This window comes from Molothrus ater, chromosome 12 (genome assembly GCF_012460135.2).
Source record: "Molothrus ater isolate BHLD 08-10-18 breed brown headed cowbird chromosome 12, BPBGC_Mater_1.1, whole genome shotgun sequence".
Lineage (NCBI taxonomy): Eukaryota > Metazoa > Chordata > Aves > Passeriformes > Icteridae > Molothrus > Molothrus ater.
In genome coordinates, this window is record NC_050489.2 from 7470080 (window position 1) to 7494495 (window position 24416).

The 24416-nt window shown below is 42.1% G+C and overlaps 1 protein-coding gene across 1 annotated transcript; it reads right to left on the reverse strand.

Moving 5' to 3' along the window:
• Positions 1–26: 26 nt before the first annotated feature.
• VPS35 (VPS35 retromer complex component) lies at positions 27–24372 on the reverse strand. Its single transcript, XM_036390067.2, has 17 exons — positions 24346–24372; positions 17481–17579; positions 16029–16125; positions 15411–15534; positions 14072–14254; positions 13555–13768; positions 12745–12828; positions 12204–12313; positions 9102–9198; positions 8863–9011; positions 8169–8376; positions 7510–7665; positions 5364–5486; positions 4285–4464; positions 2886–3125; positions 2060–2203; positions 27–920 (listed from the first exon to the last, which is right to left on the reverse strand). The coding sequence occupies exons 1-17, from the start codon at positions 24346–24348 to the stop codon at positions 741–743; spliced, it is 2391 nt and encodes a 796-aa protein (XP_036245960.1). The 5' UTR covers positions 24349–24372; the 3' UTR covers positions 27–740.
• Positions 24373–24416: the final 44 nt, after the last annotated feature.

A 24416-nucleotide genomic window follows, 5' to 3' on the forward strand; every position in this document is an offset into this window, starting at 1 on the left:
GCTCTGAAGAGACATGAAACAACAGGTGTTAATAGCAACTTTATTGTTTCACCGGTGCAAAATCATGATACTGAATAAACTTGTGTAATGCATTTTCCCCTAAATTTACAGTAATGAAGGTTATACATATCTATATAGATTGCAATTTCTCTATTTTTTTATACTATTTGGAACAAAATTATCTTGATAAATATGCCCTGTGCACAGTACTGGCCCTCACTGAATGTCACAGAGCCTTAATATGCAAAATATAACTTCTGTTTTTGAACATGGTACTTTAAAACTCTCCAAACATGCATTAATATATTCTAGTTTTAGGGAAAAATATTACACTTAGTCTTAACTTGGCATTAAAACAAAAGCACAAGCAGAATTTGACATACAATAATCCCAAAAACCTGATGCTCTGTAAGGATCAGACACAGTTTCAGCTGACAGTCACTGCCAGTTTAGAGCTCTAGTGCTACAGAAGCAACAGTGAACAGACAGAAGAGAAATCAGAACTGAAGAGCCCTACCATGTCACATGGATTTCAAAGAAAGTTTCAGCCATGCTAACTGATGAAACCTGTAGTTGCTGGTCCAACCTTCCAAATTTGTTAAGAGTACTCAACACAAGTGTTTGAAGTGCCAGACTGAACACATGAATGTTAACTTGACATTTCTGAAAGGCACAACCTAGGAACCTATCTTAAAAAAACCCATGGTATGTAAATGAAAACAGGTACAGTGAGTGTCTTTCTAAAGAACAAGACCTTCATAAATTGGCCCCTCAGATTCTGGTGATTCCCTCCTCAGACGCAAGTGCTCCAGTGTGTTGTGAAAGTGTTTGTTAATTTGTTCTGTTTCTTCAGTAGACTCAAGGTTTGGGAGATCTTCTCTGATCTTCTGTATAAGCTGATTCAAAACCTGAATTGTCACCTACAAAACACAAAACAGAAGTCTCAACATCCTCTGTGTACAAGTGCACAGACATTAGTTTGAACAGACCTGTCTCTAAGCTCTCTGTCTTTGGACCATCTTTCAAAATGCTGATAAGACTCTATGCAGACAAACTGCTGGGCACTCTCTTCTTGTAACTATTCCAACAGCATTTCTCTCCAGTGTATTCAATACAAATTTTAAAAGCTTCAGACAAATGGCACACACAATCTGACTGTATATGCACTGTGAGATAATTGTTCTTATAGAAGTCAGTCAGGATGGTAATATCAGATTTAAAGTTATTCTTAGAGAACAAGCCATGGCTGCCTACAGGCTGAAGTTCAGCACTACACAAAATGCACTGCAGGCCACCAGAGCATCCAGAGAGCATTTTTACATCTGCCAAGTGCTTTGAAATTCAAAGCTTTGTTTTCATCTCCATCACATACAGCATCTCCTATACTAGAGCACCCCTATACTGAGAAGCCAGTTCAGTTATTGGAAAGTCAGCAAATCCCTCAAATTTCTTTAGGAATTCTCCCAGAACTGCAGGGTATTCTTTAATGTCTGGTCTCAATCAATGACATCAGAGAAGACACTGATCTCTACTTGACCAAGCAGGTTTTTCAAACTGCATAACTGTTCTTTATCTGCTAACAGAAAATGGATCAGGTAACTATCTCAGATTATACACACACACAATTTAAGCTGAGTACATATGGTGTCATATCTATTTTAGAATTTAAAGCTTACACCAACCTGGCAGAGTCAGCAGTGACCATGAACACCTGTAAAGAATTTTCCTTCCCTTATGTACCCATCAAGTTTGGTACCTCTAAAACTACTACTTTCTCATCTAAGTTCCAGTAAGTTTTATTCTAAAATATTTTAGGTATACAAGTCTCACAATGTTTAAATTCATAACTGAACTGCTAACATTTCCCCCCAATGTGAGAAGAACGAAGTTTAATCCAATACTTTTACTACCACATCAAGAATTGACTCTTATCACAAGAACTTGTGCCTCTCATGAGGCTACAGGGCAAGCTGAAGAGAATTTGTGGTATAAGTGTGACTGAAGAGCTTAAAGAAACCTTCTTTAAAAAAGAAGCAACAGAGAATGGATTTCCACTCACCGCCTCATTTTCCTTTTCATAAAAATAGATATATCTATTCAGAATTTCTATGAAAAGCTGGACTTGCAGAGAAGGGTCCATGCACTGATTTGCTATCTTCAGAGCCTTCTTTAGGCATTCCATCACTCTTTTTCCTCCATGAAGCTAGAAGGAAAAACACCAAAGTTACAAGAAATAAAAGAACCTTAGAGAGCTCCAGTATCTCCTCCCTTGGCACACACATCATTTCCTGGGGTTCTGCCACAGAAACACAAAACCACACAAACTGCAAAGAGCAAGCTGTCACTGAAAGCTTACCCTGCCTGACTGCCACCAACATTAGATTTTGTTAAATCACACAGCAACATGAACAGTTGTTGAAAGCCTTCAATTATGAGATCAATTGACTCAATTTTGTAGCATGTACCATAATGCATACTTTGAAAAATATGTTTCAAACACTGCTCCTTAAAATGACAACAGCTTATGTGACAAGCCCTGACGAGCACAGAGGATTTTTTAACCTTTACTTCAACAGCTTGTATCTGTAATTTGGAAGTTTAGTAGTTCACATGCAAACTGAGCTAATAAAATAAATACAAGCAAAGTGCAGCCCAGTCAACTAGCCTTTAACTAGCTGATACTCAAAAGCTTGCCTGGTACTTGCACCCTTAAATTAGAGTTTCCTCCATGTTTTTATTTATGCAGTTTACGCTCCAGTGAGTTTTAGAAGTTTCACATATTAGAACCTACATCACCAATGTATCTACTTTAGAAGTGTCTACAGAAGGAAGGCAGCACTGTTAGTGAGGCAGGATGTGTCCCACTGCTGTCCCTTTGTTCTTACCTCCTCTCCATTCTTGTCAGTGTTTCGGCCAGACCAGAACAGATGGGCACAAGTGCTCACAGCTCTGCACTGGTCTGGCTTCTTCAGGAGTTTGGAGGCTGCCAGTGCACACTGAGTCCTCAAAGGCTCGTGGTTCTCCTCACTGAAGCACTTCATCCTCTCAAATGTCCCAATTATCAAGGTGATTGCAGCCAGCTGTGCTTTTGAGTCACTGATTTCATCTTCATATAGAGAGAAGGCCTAGACAAGGGAGAAAGCAAGACTCAATCAGAACACATCAGGAAAAAAAAAAAATCACACCTGCTACTCACACAGCAAGAAACTGTCCAATTTTGCATTTGTTAAAAGCTTCAGGCAGGAAAAAAAACTTTCATGTAGAGTGTAAAATCAAGTAAATCCACAGACCAGAAAAAGTCTTACAAGAAATAGTATTCAAGTGGTCATAGCAAATAAGTGTGCTTTCACATAAAATCTGAAGATTGAGTTTTTCCTCATTCAAGCACCTATTCAGACACAGAACTTCAGCAGCAGAAACAGTCCTTGAAGAAGATTTGGTTCTTTGAAACACACAAAACAGCTGAGCAGAAGCTGACAGCAGGTCAGTGATGACAGAGTAGGTAAGAAAAGCACTTGCACTGCTGCTACATGGATGAAGACTCGTCAGAGAATAGACAAATCTTGAACTGTATCTCTAATGCAAAGTACATAATTGCCATGCTGCTCTCATGGTCAGAACTGTGCTATAACAACTGATACAACACAGTGAGCAAACCCAGCTTATCAGCAACTCTGTTTAAAAACATGCATTTAGTAGCAGTATTAGAGGAAAGATTAGGACAAAGCTACAACATGGATAATATGGAACACATTGGTTCTTTTTGTGATGGGTAGGAGGGGAAGGTTTTGCCACAAGTAAGGCTTAAGACCAAGTTACAAGTTTAAATAGATTTTCAGAGTGGTTTGTAATAGGTTCCAATAGAAGGATTTTAATTGGCAAAGCCCAGCATAGCAGTTGTGAACACTGCAGATTTTAGAAAACTTCCAAAGAGTGCTTGTGGTCAGGGCAATACCAGCTGGGTATCAGGAGCTGGAGACAGAAGCAGTGAAGGAGCCTTTTATGCTGAGAAAGGACACTCCTCCAGTGAGCCAACTACACGAGCAGGAGGCAGCATTGCAACATACCACTGTTGTCAGACTGAGTATTCAAATCAGTAGCAATGGAGCTTAATTCCACAGCAGCCTGGGAAGCAAGAATGAAATGAGGAGTTTCTACCTAGTAGCACTGGCTGTCCATCATTTCAGGTGTTTGAATCACACCAGATGGTTCAGTGTTCAGCAAACCTACCCAAATCAAATGAAAGGCAGCACAGGACACCAGCTCTGACAGCTGGACACTCACCTGGGACATGAACTCATAGGCCACAGTTTCATGATTCTCAAAGCCAATCTCTCCTGCAGCCAGTGCTCCCTGCAGGAAGAGTCGGAGAGGCAGCTCTGCCAGCTCTGCTTTGATCAGAGCACTGATGGTCTGATGAGCAAATGAGAAGATCTTCTGGCACTTCTTCTCCCATTTGTCATCCTAGACAAGAAAAGCAAGTACAAGCTTGAACAAGAGCATCGCTACAAGGAAAAGGGAATCCGAGTTGTTCTAAGATCTGTTAAGTGCTCCAGTCTGTTGCTCTCTGATGCCACTCCAGTCACTCCAGCAGTACAGCATTGCCTTCAGTGGGTCTGCACAAAGTATTTCTTTCATTTATAAAAAATTTCACACCCATTTTTCCTACCAGCTCATAAGAGCTTTCTTCAGAAGCCTACACTGAACTGCAGTTAGAACAGCTATGCTTAGCACATAACTGAGCAAAAGCCTAGCTAGCAAAGGGGAGAAAAATTCTGTTCAGTCCAGAGCAATCAGAAGTGGAAGAGAATTTTAAAACCTTCATTTTGAAGAGTATTTTAACGTTTAAACTTATTTCCTCACAATATAACACCCACAATAAAGGAAATGCATATTTAAGGTAACTATCTCAATCAGAAAGCATTTAAGAGCCAAAATGGATCAGTCATTATTTTAATGTACACTTTTACTACAACTCTAACTTAAAGTAAGTGCTTTCTTTTAGGTTTGGAAACATTATAATAATGCAGCTATAATTTAGAAATTGATGAATTTCAATATTCAGATTTAAATCAGTTTCAAGCCATCAGTTCTGGTCTCCAGTAAAGGCACATAATCTGTCACCTTAATGAACAAACAAAACCTGCCAATTTCTGCTTCTTCACCTCTCAAGTAATAAAGTAATTTACTATGGCTTGATAAAAATCTTCATTAAATTAAAAAGCACTCAGACCTCAAGAAGAAACCCAAACAAAACCAGCCTTCTGTATCAAGTCTGAGTATATTTCTGTAGCCAGCCAAAATGCATTTTCAAGGAAATAAAGCCAAGCAAGCACACAAGAGCCAGCTCGAGGTGAACGTACCACTTTGGAGTTGTCTTTGTAGCGAAAGGCGAGCTGGTAGGCAGCAAACACCAGGGGCGGCAGCGTGAAACGGATGCGCTGGTTCCCCCCGGCCCCAAAGTGCTTCCGGGCAGTGTTGAGGATCTACAAGAGAACACTGTGAGCTCAGAGAGTCCTCACAGAAACACGCACTCGAGGGAAGCTCAGGCCCCCACCTCAATGTGCTTTTAGGTTACATGTGGATTTCATGTCAATAACCTGAATATACAGAAGTCTGGAATCAAATTGTCACAGACATATTTTATGAAAAATCTTTTGTTAGGAATTTTTTCTCCTGACAAGTTGAGAGGCCTCAGAAACAAAATGTAAACAATGATTATCTGCTGCTGTGGAATTCAACAGGTGCATCTTTGATTGGTCTCATGTTGTTGTTGTTAATTAATGGCCAATCACAGTCCAGCTGTCTCGGACTCGCTGGTCAGTCACAAGATTTTATTATCATTCCATTCCTTTCTATTCCTTGCTAGCTTTCTGATGAAATCCTTTCTTCTATTCTTTTAGTATAGTTTTAGCACATAATTTTCTTTTAATATAAAATATATATCATAAAATAATAAATCAGCCTTCTGAAACATGGAGTCAAGACTCTCATCTCTTCCCTCGTCCTGGGACCCCTGTGAGCACCACCAGAACCCATCACACACTGCTCAGCCACTCCGGCTAATACACTTGGACTAGGCTGTTAGAATTTGCATTTCATATCTCTTTCATACAGAATGCAGAATTTAAAGTAAGATACTGTGAAAATCCTGTAACTTTGGATTTTTCCTCCTGCTGCTGTATTGTAGAAAAATTTGATGCAAGCATTTGTGATGCTGAGGGAGCTATTAAGCATTACTAGTAAAAGGTGTTAAGTAGCTCATAGAATTGTACCTAAAAGATAACGTGACAAGTCCTTTGATGGCATTTAAAGGGGGTCAATGTGATTAAAGCAAAGCACTGCTAGATGAGAAAGAGACTGACACTCAGAATCTTTGGAGAAACAGCTTCAACATCTCTAGCTATGTAAATTCTTTTGGGGTAGAAATATTAATTTCCTTGGAGCCAGCATTCCTTTGAGGGAAGCTTTGCTCTCAATAAGAAAAATACAAACACCTTTGTGCTTGACTCCAGTGATAAGATCCTGAAACACAACTGACTCCAGTTCCTGTATTCTTCTCCCCACTACACAAGTTTCATTACACTTCAAGCAAGAGTTTTTTATACCAGATCTTAAAGTCAAGCTAAATCAATGCTAGTTGTGTTATGCATAGCTTGCACTTTTTTCTGTTGCTCTATTCTCACTGTTTATACAGTGTGACATTTATTTCAGGCACAAACTGTACCTTCACAGTAGTCCCTAAGCAGGCCTGACTCTGACATGAGCTCACTGCCATCTGCAGCAGATCCAACTTCATCGCAGCTTCTGCAGTGGATCTGGCATAGACAGAATATCCCTGGCCCTGTACTCTAACACACACTTCAAGATAGTTGATTTGAAGTTTAAGTGACCTCCCTAAAGCCAGATATAGCAGATTAACAACAGAACTACAATGAGCTGCCACAGATCAGCTCAAACCATTACAAGTACCACGATGTACAGATTTCAAGGATGTGTCAAATCTACTGCTACAGATGGACCAAGCAGAGAGGAAAAGCATGTGGAACCAAGCAGCAGGACATACATACTGTATGAAGACACCATCCTTACAGAAATTAAAATCCCCAAGGCCAAGCATACTTAGCTCTATTTTCTGAGTTTTTCTGCATTCCCTTGGTATCAAAATACACAAATAGCACAGTACTTCATACAGCTCTTGCTGTGTTTTCAATAGATCATTATATGAAGTTGTCAGAACATTAGGAGTTCCACAAAATAATACAGATAGTTGCACCTCATGGGATGAAAACTTTCTATCAACAAATGCTTAAGTCCTCATCTGCTTTTTCTGAATAACCAACATATCATCCTACCACTAAAGGTGTCATACATAATGTTCTCTGCTGAATTTGTAGTGCCAGAGCAGTGATGCCCCAGCTCCCAGCTTCACTCAAGTCTTGTACAGTCAATAATGCAAGAACTGGACAGTTCAGAGAGCACAGACACAGACAAGCACCAGTCACCAACCAGGTACTGCTGGTCAGGGTCATCAGAACGCAGCAGGTGAATGAATCTCCCCACAAGACTCTGCTCATCTGCAAAGTCCTCAGGGTCAGGATCTTCAGCAGGCTGGTCTGGCTGATCCTGGATCAGTGTGGATACCAAATTCATGATAGCATCAACCTGTAAAGGCAATAGAAGCTCTGTTTAAACTATAGTAATCCATAAGCATAAATTGCCAGCAACTGGGAACATCTTTACAGCCACTCATAGTGCTGATGCTTCAGACATATGGGCCTTACACCCTGAAGAGAAGGGTCCCACTCAGCACAAGTGGGACAGGACAGCACAGCAGTGCAGAGGAAGTGTAGATTCCAAAGGCTATGCAGCCTTCTTTAGATAGCAGACTCAGTTTTGAAGGGATTCAGGGTCTTTTTTCACACCTAACAGATTACTGTCTAGGCTGAGGTATGGGAAATCAGAAGTAGCCTCTAGGATGAGGTTAGATAAGAGACATTTAAGAACAAAGGAGGAAGAATTACCAAGTGGGATAAAGCCTGTGCCAGGGGAGGCAGGGGCATGCAGGCTAGGAAACAAAGCATGCCCTGCATGAAGTCACTAAATGTGTTTTCAGGTCTTTGAACAATCATGAAAATACCTAGATTTTCAAATTAACTATATCATACCTGTTCTTGGGACACAATTTCTGTGTTATAATCCAGTACATTGCTAAGCACGTAACAACTCATGCTCTTCCTGGACTCGTAATCAAAGTATTCAAAAAGTGGGTGAAAATGTTTTAGTTTCAGAACTGTCAGGATATTGTTGTAAGTATCAACTGGGATTTTCAAAAGTCTAGTCAGCTCCTTTGAAACAGCACTGCTTGTTGCAATACTAGAAGAAAATATATGCAAAAAATTACAATTAATCAATGGTTCACAAAGGTAGGCAGGTTTAAAATCTGCTTCAGAGTATAAATTCTGAGGTATACAACAACCACCAAGCAACTTGGTGCTATGGAGAAAGGAAACAAATACCAAAATAAGTCAGATCTTGCTCTTTGGGACATACAGTAAGAAATGCATGTTTTAAGTTGCTGCCAGCAGAAGCAGAGTGTGGCTGCAAAGGCAGCAATAGCAGAACTCTAGAGTGCTGTAAAGGATGCCTACAAACTGCACACACATTGTGTGGATATACAGCACAATTTATTCATGTGGAGCAAGTCCTGGTTAGCCAGGAGTTTAATCAGGGCTGCTGCAGCTCAGTCCAAAAGCAGCGACCTTCCACATCCAGAGCATGGCTCTGCTATCTCACCAAATGCAGAAGGCCTGATTTCAGGGTATTAATTGCCATGCCAAAGAAAATGCAAGAGACACTTACTGTTCCAGATTAAGTTTGTTGAATATTTCCACAGTAGTCTCCAACACCTTGTCAACATAGTCCACACGGTCTGGGTAGCATTTCATGGCCAGGTTAATGAGAGAAACTTGCAAAGACACCACATCCTCTGAGGGCATATCCTGCCGAGACTGAAATTTAAGACAGCATGAAACTGACACTAAAGCACAGAACTTTGCAAAAAACACCCCCAAAACTGCATGCAGGGATACCCAACATACCTGTATAACAGTAGCAACCTGCTGTGAAAAGATATCAAACAGTTTGATATCTGCTGGGATACCAGGTCCATCTTCACGATGTGCAAATAAAGCTAACCTGGTGACAGAGCAAGGAAAGCAGCTTGGTCAGGATAGCTCTTCCACTCCTCAAATATTCCATACAGAGAGAAAGTGGGACTGGCAGAAAAAGCATGTCCTTTAGGTATATTTGGAAGCTCTATTACAAGCAAAAAGGAAATTAATTTAAGTGAGAAGCCTTATGAGCAACTGAGCCTGGTAACTATCAGTCCTGAAAAAGGGTGCTGACAGAAAAGGCAAGGTGAAGAAGGAACAGGAAGGACATTTCCTAATTTATGTTCTTTAGCTAGAAGCAAGTGATCTATTTTTTCCAGAAAAAGAAGTATAGAGTAGGCTCATGGAAGAGTAAATATCCTGCATTTATTCATTCAGTGATATTACTGAAATTAGACACCCAATAGCATCCTCCACAAAACAGCCTCCAGGAAAAAACCACACAGAAGGAATATGCTGACTTAACTATTCTTTGTCACTAAAGACCAACCAACACGTCTGGAACTTACACTATTTGCAGAGAACAAAATACAAAGTGAACTTAAGAAGAATGGAGAAGTGAAAAATATTGGGTTTTGGGGGAGTGGGAGCAAGAAATTGCCATCCAGCAAGCATTTAGGAGATGGTGAGAGGTATTTTTATCTGTAAGAGAAAGTCATGCCAAGCACCATTTCTGCAAAAATGAGATACAGGATAGAGAGCACCACTGTCAGAAGACTAACACCTTACCAGAGCTGAAGATTAAGAAGCTCAGCACTATCCTGACTTTCTAATTATTGAGGTCATTATACTCTGAATTAGAAGAAGAACTACAAAAAATATTTAGGAAAAGGCATTGCATTAATTTTTTTAAAATTCTTTCTACAGGGTTTCTCAATTTTGATTCTGAATCTGAAATAAAGAGGCACATAAGAAAAGCCCAGGAGGCAAAAAAACTTCACTGCCAGGAAAAATAACACATTGAACTACTCTTATATTTGATTAGGGTGATAAGAAGCAGACTTTCTAAAGCCAGGAACAATCACTGCCTTTTCTTAGAGGCACAAGGCAGCTTTCCTTGGCAACAGCTCAGTGTAAAGACAGCAATGCTACAAGGTATGAACAAGCTGCAGGCAGATGGCAGCATAATTAAAAGTCATGAATGCTTTAGTAAGGAAACAAAGATCCCAAAGCAGCAAGAGTACTTGCAGAGAGAGATTCCTTTAGCAGGAAAACCCCACAGGAATAAGGATAAAATTTTCACAAGCTTCTTCAGCAGTCACTGATGTTCAGATTTAATTACCCAATGCCAGCTGAAACCAAGATGAGAAATGCCAAGAAGCACAATCTACACAGGGCAGCTTCACATCTCAACTACACAATACTGAAGCTCCTGGCCACTGCTGCTACCAGCTCCAACACAAACACAAGAGCAACATCCTCTCGACACACATGGATTCCAAGGCCAGATCCACTCAAATGCTCCAACACTGGCAGTAACATTACAGTCAAAATCTCAAGCTGCCATACTGCAAAGACAAACATCATGCTGCCACCTTTCTTGTCCTACAGCCCAAAGGGAGCTCTGGAAGCCTTCAGTGGCCCAACAAACCCCAGCAGTGGTAAGGCTGGGAGGACAGAGGGTCACTGCTGGTCAGTCACTTACTGGTGTTTGTAACATAACACAAAAAAACCTTACTGTGGAGGTGACACCAAAGTTTAACAGGGCAGGAAAAGCTATACAAGGAAAGCCTTCTCACAAGAATGACACTGCCACACTCCAGTGTAAGAGCCTAGCAAAATATCCCGTGACCTCTTTAAAAAGTAATCAAGATAGTCTCAGAAATCAGTTACAGGCAACATTTCTTTGGATTTGGGGGTTTTGTGGTGTTTGGGGTTGACAGTTTTGGGGTTTTTTTTTTAAGGTAACAGAATTATGAAAAATCTCAGCCACAGCATTGAAGTGTGGGAAACCAAAGAAGTCCTGTGAACATCTCTGTATGAAAGCAACAAAGGCAGCACAGTGTCTCTGACAAATGCACAAACAGTGAAGGTACTCCAATAAAACCCAAGTCTTGAACATATAAATCTGACATAAGCTGGAGAAGACAAACTACAGACTTGGTGAGTAAAAACTTCAAGATCCTAAGTTGTACCAGTCATGCCCAATACACTCAAGTCCTGTCCAGGCATTAGAGAGGATACAGCAATCCCACCCAATGCTGAATGCCAGGGGGACCCAAGATCCCTGTGCTAACTGAACTCCATGCATTGGTACATAGATGAGATGCACATGTTTGGGTGCAAATGCAAAGGACAAGGCTTTTCTACAGCCTGAGACAAGCCAGGCAAGGGCGCTTCCTTTCTGCGGTAAGAAAGTGCAGGTGCTCACTGAAAATCTGTGTTTCTTTTCAGGATACAAATTAAAACTTCAGTTTGACCTTAAAGGCCTTTTCCAACCTAAGGAGTCTATGATTTCTGCCCCAAATCTGAACTCAGTGCAAGCAGTTTTAAGCAGTACCTCCACAGGAAAAACATGCTTTAAAGAGAACAGTGTAGATGCTAACGGCAAGCTAAGAATTAAGAAGGTAGTTCCATTTCCTACTAGCTCTGAAGAAGCATTGTGGTGTTTTCTGATCTCTGACCCTGCAAGGTGCAGTGTTCCTGACAGATGATTTAGCTACTGGGATCTTCAAGATTTCAAGAAGTACCTATGAGAGATATGGCTGTCAAAGCAGGGCACTGCTGTCACTCCAGTTCTGAAGCATGAAACTGCTCAGTACTAAATGGGCTGTTTCCTGGCTTTATCTGTTTACAAGTTTTAATCAGTCCATAAAGCAGGTTTCATTGGAAGCTGTAAAAGCAGAGTCCAGACAGTAGAAGTTACAGAAATAATATTCTTCACAGCTTTAATTACAGCTGGTAGAAAGACATGGAAACAGTGAAGTGGTATCAAAAATTAAACATATTCAAATGATAGAAGAATTATCATCTGCTTGTGCACAACACAAACTTAATTTTGAGTCAAGTTCCACCCCCTTGGTCACTCACCTGTCAATTAAAGCAATAATTATATTTTTCACATTCACATTTTGGTGCAGCTCAGCACAGGCTCTGAGAAATGGGTTCAGGGTTTGGAGGTGAAATTCATCTGGGAAAACCTGAAGTTTTAGATCAATAGTCATCAAGTTATAAACTGAATTTGCCCATTGTTACACAGAAGAAAAACGCAACAGAATAACTCTAAAGCAGATAGCCACACAGTAAATACACTCTGGCCCATGAACCTGACCTTGGCTGGGTAAATGCATGAAGCAAGAGATATAAAACAAATGGGTAACTGAGGGCCCACCTCTCTATTACAATTCATAACACAGGCACTACTGCTCAGATGCTTACAGCTACTGCAACAGAAGGAGCACAAAGTCTCCACTCTGCCCATCTGGTAAAAAATACAGGACAAGCTACTGTGTACAAGTCCCAGTGATGAAGTTTTCCAGTCCACGAGGAAGATGTGAAAGCTTCTGAATCTGATTAAGTGTATAGAAGTGTCCCTGTGTCCCATCACTGCAACTGAACTCAAGCAGCTCACCTGTATGATGCACTCCATGAGGTACTCCTGAGCTAAAGCATCTCGACAGTTCACAACTTGCTCCAGTATTCCAGGCAGAACAATCTAGAATGGGGGGGAAAAGGTCTTGCAGTGATTTTAGAATTACCTCCTAAGTTTATATTCACACATACATTTAATCCAAGCAGAGCAGAATTTCTAACAGTTCTCAGCTGATTCTCTACATAAAGACTTTTTGATAAGAAGCTCCATTTTTCTGCAGGTCCATCCTTCAGAGAAGAAAAACAAACTACTGATCTCAGAAGTCTGTCCCTTTCATACATTATGCAAGCTTTGATTTCATAAGTCAGTGCCACTGGCTTTGCAGGCACATACCCAGGGTCTCAGCAGCACCATGGCAGAACTTACAAGGGACAGACTTTTAAATAATATATTTCCTTCACAGGCATTTCACACAGTAACAGTTCTCTTGAATGCTTTGGGAAGCACAGCTCACAGCTTGTGAAATCTATCCCAGAACACCGGATGTGTACACATCCTTTAGACCAACCCATTATTCTGCAAGGAAAATGGGAATCAGGAAGGAAAGGTTAGAATTTCTTCTCACTGTCACAGACTTACAGGAGTACGTGTGAATCATGTCCTTGGCCTGAGAGCACGCTGTATTGCGCCAGTATTCACAACTTTTCCTCTGGTCAAGAGTTTGAGAAGCACTGGGATTACTGAACTTTTAGCAAAGCTTTAACACTTCCAGCTGCTCATATGAAAGTCCAAACTCGTTTAGTTTGGAAAAAGCTGGCAGAAGTCAGAAAGAAAGGAGAGCCATCCCACCTGCTTGTATCTCTCCACATTGACCCCCTCCAGCTGACTGAGGCGGACCAGGTTTGTTCCCACCAGGATCCTCAGCTCCTGCCTCTCCCGCTCCCTCTTCTCTCTGTCCCGACTGTGGCCCTGGTGCTGCATTCGCACCCACAGCTTGTTCATCTCAGCAAAGTTCAGCAGCACAAAATCCATTGAGTCACTGATGTCTCCAGTAGTTTCTTCACTGCAGTTGATAAGAGGTTAAGAACAGAAAAGCTTGTCAGAGGTATTCATCCTTCCAGCCACTGGTGAACATACAAGTTTTAATAAGGTTAGAGGGCGGGATTCCTGGGTTCATAAGAAAGGTTCATGTTCTCACTTGTGAGGAACTTTAATGCTAGAAGGGAATTCTTAATGGATCAAACACCTGTCAAGTCTATGGAATTCTAGCACATCTACTTCTCTCAAATCTGAAGTAAGTAACACAGAAAATTTAAATAAGCTCTATTAACAGTAATTTTATTAAGTCATAGCCCATCCTTCTTACTCTGCTTGCTCGCCTTCATCTGGTAAGATATTCCTGGTACACTGCAGGAGATAGTTTCTGAGGAAGAGGCCTCTAAGAGGATGCTGCACTCCACGGCACATCTCCACCAGGTCTTTCAAAATATCCTTCCTGGACTGTGGAAATGACTTGACATAGACAACACCTACTGTTATCAGCAGATACCTGCAAAAGGCACAGAGTCACACAATAAACCATAAAGAAACAACATGACACTTAAAGGCAATAGTTCCTTTTGTCCATGATGGCAGGATTACCAAAGCACAAAAAAAAGGAATAAAATTATCACCTGTGTCCCATAATTTTGGATATTTAGTCAGCTTTCAACTCCTATCCTCCTCTGCTACAGAGCACAGCAAGTCTGAACAGCCACTAGACCTCACTACAATGCTTGACACACTGAATGTGTAAATGCTCACAAAGTTCTGAATGCTCTCAGACCAGCTCATTTATACTTCCAGCATCCCACTAAGCTGGAAAACAGCTCTGACACATATAGTAAGCACCACAGATTTCATCAGGGAGAACCAGAGGCTACAAGCAGGCAGGAAGACAACTCTGATGGTTACATACAGAGGTGAAGACACTGTGGTAGCCATCAGCCAAAGCCCAGAAATAGCATTGAATAGCACTGAAGATGCAGCCTGGTGTGTACAGAGCCTCTCCCTGGCATGAACATAAGGTCAGGAATGAAAAACTTGAGTACCAAGCAAAACCTAAATCCCAGAAGTGACTATGTCAAAGATGCACTGCACCCCAACAGTCACATATTTAAAGCCTCACAGGCCTTCAAGTATCATTTCTGGCAAGTTATCACTTTGCCAAAAAAAAATTCAGAAACACAAAGACTCTAAGAGTGAAGTCACAAACTTTCAGCTTCCTTCTCACACTTCTTATTCTCTAAAAAGGCAGAAGGTTATGAAGCAACTCTTGTGTGGCAGAAGGTAAGATCCAGACCCTCAGGTAACAGAAACAGTTAATAAATGCATAGTCAATCTCCCTGATCAGAGCATGGTACTTGGTTATCTTCCACTGACCAGCTCTTTACCCAAAAGCCAACTTCATTCCAAGATTGAAGTGCTCTCATCTTGATCATGTGCAAAATTAACACACTGCCAGGAAGAACTGACCTTCTGCACCTGCACTCTTGGCCTAATCTCAGAAGTGTCACAGTAATTGACTCCAGATAGGCAGAAATAATATTGACCATTGTAAACTGATTGAGAAGGCAATCACTGTCTGAACCCAGAGCTGGACAACTATTCACCAGTTGAAAAAAGAAAAAGCAAACAAAGCCACACATGAAAATATACACACTTACAGTCTTGGAATGATATTTCCAGCATATTGTACTAGCTCATAAAGGTCTGCCACTTTCCTGCCTTTGGCAAATTCATCTGTCAGGTAGACTTCCAAGTAGTGTAGTTCATCTGAAATTGCCATGTCTTTTCCTCATAGTTAAGGATTCTAAGTTACAATGTCTACAACATCTTTTCATAGTAATTTGCTCATTCACACCCAGGAAGAAAAATGCTGTACCAAATACAAATATGCCCATGCAGGCAGTACTTCTGAACAATAATCATTGGGATAAATGTGCAAAATTAACCTCAAACCTTTGAGCAATTTTTAGCATATTAGGAAAGGGAATAAAACTGGGAATAAAAGAATTGTTTCACAGAGCTGATATTGTTTTTAGAACTAGACTCCTGAAAATTCCCAGAGGAAGATATGAAAGACAATAAAGACTTGTCTTATACCAGAGAAAAACTGAACTTAAACAGTGAGCAAAGTGCATGTTCTCCTACAATACATACACAGAATTGAATTCTGAGAAGTGCTAATAAGTCCCTGACACAAGATACCATTGTACCAAAAAAGCAGATGAATATCCCATTGCAAATACATTTCAACTATTAGTTTCCTCCTGAAAGGATACAGAGCTCATAATAGCTCTTTGGAGACAACATAGAAGTCCTCAGCTCCCCAAGCATGTTGGAAGCATGTTTCAGAGCATCCATGAGCTTGTTCTTGTCCTTCAGAGGAGGAAAGAGTAAAGGCTGTTAGAAATGACACAAGGCAACTGCAGGATTTTTTATCTATGAAAAAAAATCTCAAGCGATTTAATATCCAGCTTATACTACACCACCCATGCTAGCTATGTGAACATTTTACCTGAGGTGATAAGAAGATGCATCTGAAGACAGAGCCACAGTAAAAAAAAAATCACAATGCTAATGGTAGAAAAATCTAAAATCATTCTGCTTATGCAGCAATCTCCTCCCAACACTCAGATTCTACTGAGCAAGCAAAATAGAATGTGTTCCCCTCCTCCAAATCTGGTCTGCTCAGATCTCACAGATCTCCTAGAAAGCTCTAGGAGACAGACAAAACACACTGCCATCATCACCTTCTCCTTCTCACCCACAAAAAACACCTCACTGAAAGCCACCCCTTACTAGTCTGCATCTAACTTGCAATTCTGGTGCATTTAATCCCCTGGCATCAAAGGATACAACACAAACCTCTAATCTACCACTTTTACAGACTTGAGCAACCCATCATAAGCAGCAGCAGTAAGTTTTGAGGGAGAACAAAAAGAATTGCTAGTGTGATCCACTTAGTGTATTTATACTGCCACTTAATCACAGATAGCAGTGAAAAGCACAGCTGCAGCTACTTGAAGATTTCCAAAGCATTCCACTGAGCACAAAACTGGAAGAGGTGTTACACTTCTTGCTACTGTCATTTGGCTGCAAACAAAGTTAGCTTGGCTAACCACAGGAAAACATATGGGAATATTTAAGTTTTCATTGCAACTTTAAGCAGTTTCCCCAAATAAAAGCTGAGGCTTCTCAAACCCGAGAAAGCTCCGTGTGATTACATAATCTGCCTGAATTGCCTACAATTCCCAGACAAAAATCTCAGCACAACACCAGCCCGTGGTGTTTTCCAGTCACAGAAGAATTCACATGTATGTCTACAGTTAATCAGTACAAAATTGATCCCATGCAGCCGGTAATTCATCAGCAGCCTCTCAGTCTGACAGTCACACCAAGAAAAGGCTACATGAAAAAACCAACAGAATGGTGGACAAAAACAATAATCTCATAATAAAGTTCATCTTAGGTTTATTTAAATGCAAGCATGTAAATTATAAAGGTACATCTTTAACTTATCTTGTCAAATACTGGAGCAAAATCAGGAAGACACATTTAAAGAATACCCAAGGCTCACTCTCAATGAGCAGTTGCCTCACTTATTGGCAAAACCTCTGGCCAAAGATACATAAAGGGTTAATTTTCCTCACAGCACTAGAGATTGGTATTGATTTACTGTTTTATTCCTAGCAGACAAGAAGCTTCATTGCCTTTGAAAGTCACATTCTTACCAAGCATCTCTTCATCTGGAACGACTGCACCTTCACAGCCTGAATGGCTTCGTCCAGGAGCTTTTCCTGTTCATCCTGAGGAGATTGCTGTGTTGTTGGCTGGAGGAAAACAGAAACCAAACAAAACAGAACTCAGTGAAGCTGCTTATGACTCGACTAAAACTGAATTCCTACACTTTAGAATGCACTGCAAGTAACACTGCAGTGTGACACTCAAGGCTTGTCAGAAATAGTTGTGTGACATGTAATGGAGAAAGTTCAAGTGCCTGGCAAAAACCTGAGGGGAGTTACAGGTATCCTCAAGCACCACTGCTTCTGGACAGCAAAGCCACAGGGGCAGAGCAGGGCCAGCTTTTCCTTTCCAACATTTAAAGGCCAAGAACCCAGTGCAAGTATCTGGGAAGAAAAGCTCCAAGAGAATGCAGAGACACGACTGTGCTGAGAGGAAGCACTGCTGTTACTTGTGTCCACAGAGCTTCAGAGCAGTGCCCAGAGCACACACTGCAACTGCACAGATGCTGTCTGTGCTCACAATTCACCAGTTCTCAACTGCTACCTGAGCTACCATTCCATTCAGGACAAGATCCTGATAAGCAAAGGATAAAGTACAGTTAGTGCATTCCAGAAGGTAGAAGCTACTTGCACATTGGATCAGAAAGCTGAAGAGAAACAACAACTCTTCATGTGTCCTTGTCCCTGTCACACTGTCAGAGTGACACTCTTGTTTCCCCTCAGAGAGGCACATTCTATGCCTTCAACTGAAATTTCCACTATCTTTTGACTTTCCAAGGCTCATACTGCATTTTCTTAAAATATTAAATAAATCCACTGCTTATATCCTTATATTTCCCCTCAATCCAGCTATAACAGGCTTCTCCTACTGCAGCTGCTACCCTCCCCTCTACCAGAACAATGAGATCAGTTTCTACAAGCTTCTTATCTTTAAGTTATTTGCTAAGATGTCCAAACTTAGATCAGAACCCCACTGCACCCAGCCTTCCTCCTAAGGCTTCACAAGGAAACACTGCCATCCACCTCTGGTTCAGGATCAGCCTTCAACACCCCATTACAGCATCTCCATTCGACCTTACAGCTTGTTTTCAGATGGCCTCTCTGAAATACTGCTGGAGACAAAAGCACTGATGCTGTATTTCAGCAACAGCTTCTCTAGTCATGACAAAGAGCAAGCACAGTCATTTGCACAGCAGGTTCCCTGAGCCTTCACCTTCAATAAACTCTCAGCTATTTATACTTGTTCCCTTCATCCACTGTGCTCAGAAGGTCCCTGGTCTGCTCCTTTTAACTGCATTTCACAAACAAGCTGGAAGGCCATGAATTACATCACCCTAATGTTTTTAAAAACTCTGTCTTCAGTACCAACTCCCACATGTCCCATGTGAGGAGTCCCCAGAAGCATCTGTTGAGGACTGAGATTAAAACTGAGGCCTAAATTAAAGCAGGGAAGTTCTAGTTTAACACCAATTTAATGGTGATAGAGCATTTCACACCCCTGTAATTCCCAATATAATTTAACCCATTTGATTGGGTTCCTTTTCTGCAGTTGAAATCTCCCCACCATCCTTTTCCCCACACAGAAAACAGAGAGTGCTCTGCAATGCTGATCCTGCCTTGATCATGCCCTAATGGAACTCTGCTCTTGAAACTCCTCAATCACCCAGCTGGACAAAACCGAGGCTGATCTGATCCAACACTGGTGACACACCTGCTTCAAGGAGGTTATATGAGAAAAAGGTTCCTTCCAACCAACACTTCTGTGAGTCAGTGTGCCTCAGTAATACTCCAACTATGCACAATAACTAATTAAGACATGTATTTAGTCAACAAAAATGCCATCTCTGCTAATTAGAGTGACTCCACCTCTCACAAAGCTCTCTCTCTATATAATTAATCAATGTGCAGGTCTTCCAAAAGTGATTTAAGCATAAAGAAAAAGTAGCAGCCATGGTTAGATGATCCTCTTTCCCATGCAATTCAATAGCTACAAACCCTTAGACAACCTCAAACTGTGAAACAAGTATGTTCTGCCAGCAGAAGTTTGCTGTAATTGCTAAGCTTTAATTATTCAATGGCAGATCAGACTTTTAAGGAACACGAAATGACAGTGCAGGGACTAGCGTGCAGTAATCAATATCAGAACATCACATTACAGACTTGCTGAATTATGTCTCTGCCAGAACACTAGTTACTCTCTACAGTCCCCTGAATCCATACCAGTGCTTTAGAGAAAGTAAATCACTACTGAGCTGAATGCCATATGCTCTGAGCACATCAAATCTCTATTAAAGCACAGCACAGGAACAATGCAGCAATGCTAACACTGACCACAGCTTCCCAAGCCCCCTTGTCCTCATGGGCATTAAGTTCACACAGCCACCAGCCCTGCTCTTCCACCCCCAGCTGTTCATGGGGCCAGACAGTGCTAGGAGAGCAGTTAGGCTGTAAACCATCTAAAAAGCTGTAAGGCAAGCCCAGCTGATTAATGGATTACCATTTACCTGGTTCAGCCTAAAGCCACATAAAACACTGCAAGTAGGGCTGTGAAAAGAAGGCTTTTTAACAGCAACACCAAGTCAAAGCATTACTGAAACATACACATATTTACTACAGCCCCAGGAAGTATTTGGCTGAGTCCATGGGCATTGGTTTCCTTACTTTTGGTGTGCAAACACCTTGGTTATAGAATCATGGCTGCAAATTCAGAACTATCCTTTTCATGATACCAGCTATGAGCCCAGCAGATACATTTGTATCTTCTTAGAGAACTTTAGCCACTGTAGTTTAGCAGCAGTTGGGGAAAAATTGGAGTTTCATTCAATTATAGTGTCAGCTTTACATCAAACTCTGTCTGCATCAACAGAAGACAGAATACTTCCAGTTCTGCTCTGAATGTGAACAGCCAGGACCCACACTGTATTCAACACTGGGACTAAGTACTGAATTCATCAACAGAAGCACTTTCATATTAACACAAGATATTAATTTATTTCTTCTGTATCTCTCCAATATATGGAGAATTAAGAAAGAAGAGAACTCAATTCGTATGTGTGTTGATTTGAAGACTGAGAAGGTGATCCACTAAATTACAACAAGGGCACTGTACTCCATGTTAAGAAAAGACAACTGCAGCATTTTCCAGTGGCAGGGGTAGCACAAACACCTACACTGCTGTCAAAAAGATACCACAGGAGCAGTGGTGTCACTTGAGGGGTTGCTTGTAGCAGCTTTATTTCTGTAGGAATAGAAAACATCTTAACAACAGCACTAGTGAACAAGTTCCAACTTTTACTTTTCCAAGTCTGAATATGTATCAGCTTACCCTTTTCTTCCAACCCCAGAAGGAAAGCTACTTTCAGCTTTAGAACTGCAGGGGTTCCCAAACATAACCTGGTTATTATCAAGTGCTACACAAGATCACATCAAGACACACACATGCTACTAACACACGCCTGAAGTTTGAGGATGTGGTGACAGAAGGCAAATGAAGGAAAGAGAACATGCAGCAAAAGCCTACCAGTGAGATCCAGCAGGGCACACAATGAATCAGAACACAGCTCTGTCAGAGCCCATGCTGAATAAAGCTGTTTATGTTCTCTATCTTACACTTAAATTACCAACCTAGCAACATAAGATGGTATTTTCAAGTGTCATTTTATCAAAAAACAATGTGGAGTCCTAGATCCATCTACAAAAACAATCTTGAACATCAGCTTTTGAAGTGGAAGACACTGTGACCCTGGGCAAAAGCAGCAGTGCAGAACATCCTGCCTTGTCAACTACACGTACAGTAAGGTACAAACCTCTGCCTGAGCACAAGAGGAGCAACTTACAGCTTTAATGATGCAGCTATTTAGAAATGTCTGAGCTATACCCACACTTTATTAAAAAAAAGATACACTGCCAATGTTGGAGAAAAAATGGACAGCTGATGTGAAGGGTTTTGCTTTGCTCATTTCTGGCTCTGAAGCAATGAGGAAGCAGGTGAGCAGTGGGGAGGGGACAGAACTGCCTCCCCAGGTGCACCAGCAGCACAAGAGACAGAAGCCTCCTGCTAGCTGTGAGCACAGCGCCAGCCTAAGTTACCACATGCAAGTTATGGAAGTCAAAACTCACAGCAGATGAATTTGGAAGGGGGCTAAGGAAAGCTAGCTTTTGGTATAGGCTTTTTTTTTGTGTATTTTTCATTCCTTTCAGGTTTTGTTTCTTTGGTTTTTGTTTGTTTGTTTGTTTTGTTTTTTTTTAATAAAGGCTACTAAACTAAACTGTAAGTTGCCTTGGAAAACAATTTTTTTAAATCCAAAACAGCTTGAAACCAGCTGAGCAGAATAGTCAATACAAGTTATCCTGCAGATAACTATTAGGGAAGTGTATTACTGCAGCCATAAACACTATTCTAGATGATGACTCTCCTCATAACAGTTCCTCCTGAACGTACAAAGCAAACATTGCACCTATTGTGTAAGACTTACTCATTTTCTAACACTCAGTTCCATGAGATTCATTTGTAGTTCCATGTTTGACACTGAGCTGCACTCCAGAGAGGGCCCAAAATAATAACCAATGTGCTGACTTATTTCACTTAAAAAACTGGTACCTTGGAGTACTCAAGAATGACACAGAACTGAAAGACAGCAGAGTTCCATGGAGCTTGTCAAGCCTAAAAGCTCATGTTCTGACACACAGGTGCCTCAAGCTGCATGCAGAGTATAAATAATAATGAGTAAAAGGTTGTGCTTCCATTCCACTCCAAAGTGCATTTTCACCTAATCTCCAGAAGTCCTTTTCTTTAGGTAACTGATGTGCCCACAGCCTGTTCCACATGGCAGTTCCTTCTGTTTGCTCACCCAATGACAGTGACCCAGGGAGGCTCTCCTGCCTCCTCCCACTGTTATTGTTCCCTGCCACCACACCACTGCTGAGACGCTTCAGATGGGGCTGCCCAAGAGAGGGAGGGCTGAGCTACAGCAGCAGACCAGGACACTGCCAGCCTGCAGCACACACAGCACTGCTGGCTAACATATTACCAAAAAAACCAAAAACCAAAGCATAAGCATTTTATACCGTACAGGAAGCATTTCTCTGCAACACTGCAGGCTCCAGAACTTCTATCACATCTCACAGTATAGGAGCTCAGAGATAAATCAGAGAGATGAAAGCATTTTTCACGTGTTGAAACTGGTACTTACTGCTACAGGAAGCCGCAAGACACTATTAAGTATTAAAGAGATGGACTTTTCATTCAGGGTATGATCAAAAGCAGCCAGAGCCCTCTTAAAACAAGTCATGTCCAAGGTACTTAAGCATTCAGCCTCAAGGTTTAAACCAAGCTCAGCCACAGGAAATCACAGGAGAGCCTAATTTGGTAGAGGGAATTATCCCATGTTTAACACCTGTGATTATCCCATGTTCAACATCTGTAACTTTATTTTTTCTGTATCACCTGACAACAGCTATTCTTAGAAAGAAGCCATGAGACCAGACAAGTGTCTGGCCAGTTCCCATGGAAATGACAGGCAAAGGAAAGTAGTTGCACTGCTGAATAATTGACCAGCACAAAATATTTGTGTAGGGGACAGACACTGGTGGCTATGTAATTTTGCATTTCTCATTCACCCAATTCAGGATTTAACATTCCTCTTTCAAGTAACAGTACAAGTTTTGCCTAGAGATCAACATACATATAACTTTTTTTAAAAAGGCTGTTCCAAAAGCCTAAGAACTGAGCAATCCCCTGTTTATGAAGCATTCATTATTTTCTGCCCCACTATCTGTACTGTTAGTACTGTTCACATGCCACACTTAGGCTAATTACACATTGTGGTGGTTACAGCAAGTGCTGCCTAAAGTTCTATGGAATATTACATTCCACTGAAGGCACATTAAAGACACTTGAGTTTTACTAGGAAATTGACTGTCCCCTTATTTTCATTGATGACTGCAAAGTATTTCTCAGTATACATTATTTCCATGGGGAAATTTCAGGTTTCACAGAATGAATGAGGTTGCAAAGGTCAAACACCACCTTGTCAGCCAGACCAAGACACGGAGTGCCATGTCCAGCGTCCAGTCTTTCCTTAAACACCTCCAGGGACTACGACTCCACTACCTCCGGGGGACAGTCCATTCCAATGTCTAATCACCCACTTCGTGAATAAATCCCTCCAAACGTCCAGCTTGAACCTCCCCCGGCACATGTCCCACTGCTAAGTGCCTGGGAGAAGAGGCTGAGCCTCACCTGGCTGCCTCCCTGCCTAACATACACCAACATCTGCGGCAAAGAGCGCTAAGGAGCTGCGCCCACCAATGCACAACCACCTCTTCGGCCGGAAAAGAAAGGAACTTAACTCGGTAAGCCTACAACAGCAGTCTTGGAGGCTCAGGAGCGCAGGCTGCAAGGCGGACAAGCACAGCACACGTGCACAGAACCGGCAATGACACAAACCCGGGATTAACACAGGGGCAGCACGGCCAAAGAGAGCGGAACTGACCGAACTGACCGCTGTACGGCCGCGATTCCGCGGTAAAAACACCGCCGTTCCCTGCGCCCCTACGAGCAAAGGGGCCGAGCCCAGCGAGTCGGTGACCGCGCCCGGGCCGCGTTACCGCGGGCACAGCGGGCCCGGCCCGCACCCCAGCCCCGCCCGGGCCGGACCGTGCGGCCTCCGCGCCCGCTGCAGCCCCGCACCCGGCCGGGCCCGCCGCGCCGCCGGCCCAGCGCGGCGGCTCAGGGCGCTGTCCCGGGCCCGTCCCTCGGCCGCCGGCCCGTCGATCCCAGCGCAGCGCAGCCCCGCCCGCGGCAGGCGCTCCCGGCTCCCCGCGCCCCCCGGCCGCTGCCCCTCACCCTCACCATGGTCGCGCCGCCGCCGCCCCCGCCAGCGCCGCCCCGTCATGTGACTGCGCCGCGCGCACTGCCCCGCC

Coding starts and splice junctions, on each gene's coding strand:
- VPS35 (XM_036390067.2), bottom strand. Junction 13,769..14,071: donor GATGAAGGCGAGCAAGCAGA/GTAAGAAGGATG, acceptor TATCAACTGCAG/TGAAGAAACTACTGGAGACA. Junction 921..2,059: donor ATGAAAAGGAAAATGAGGCG/GTGAGTGGAAAT, acceptor TGTGTTTTGTAG/GTGACAATTCAGGTTTTGAA.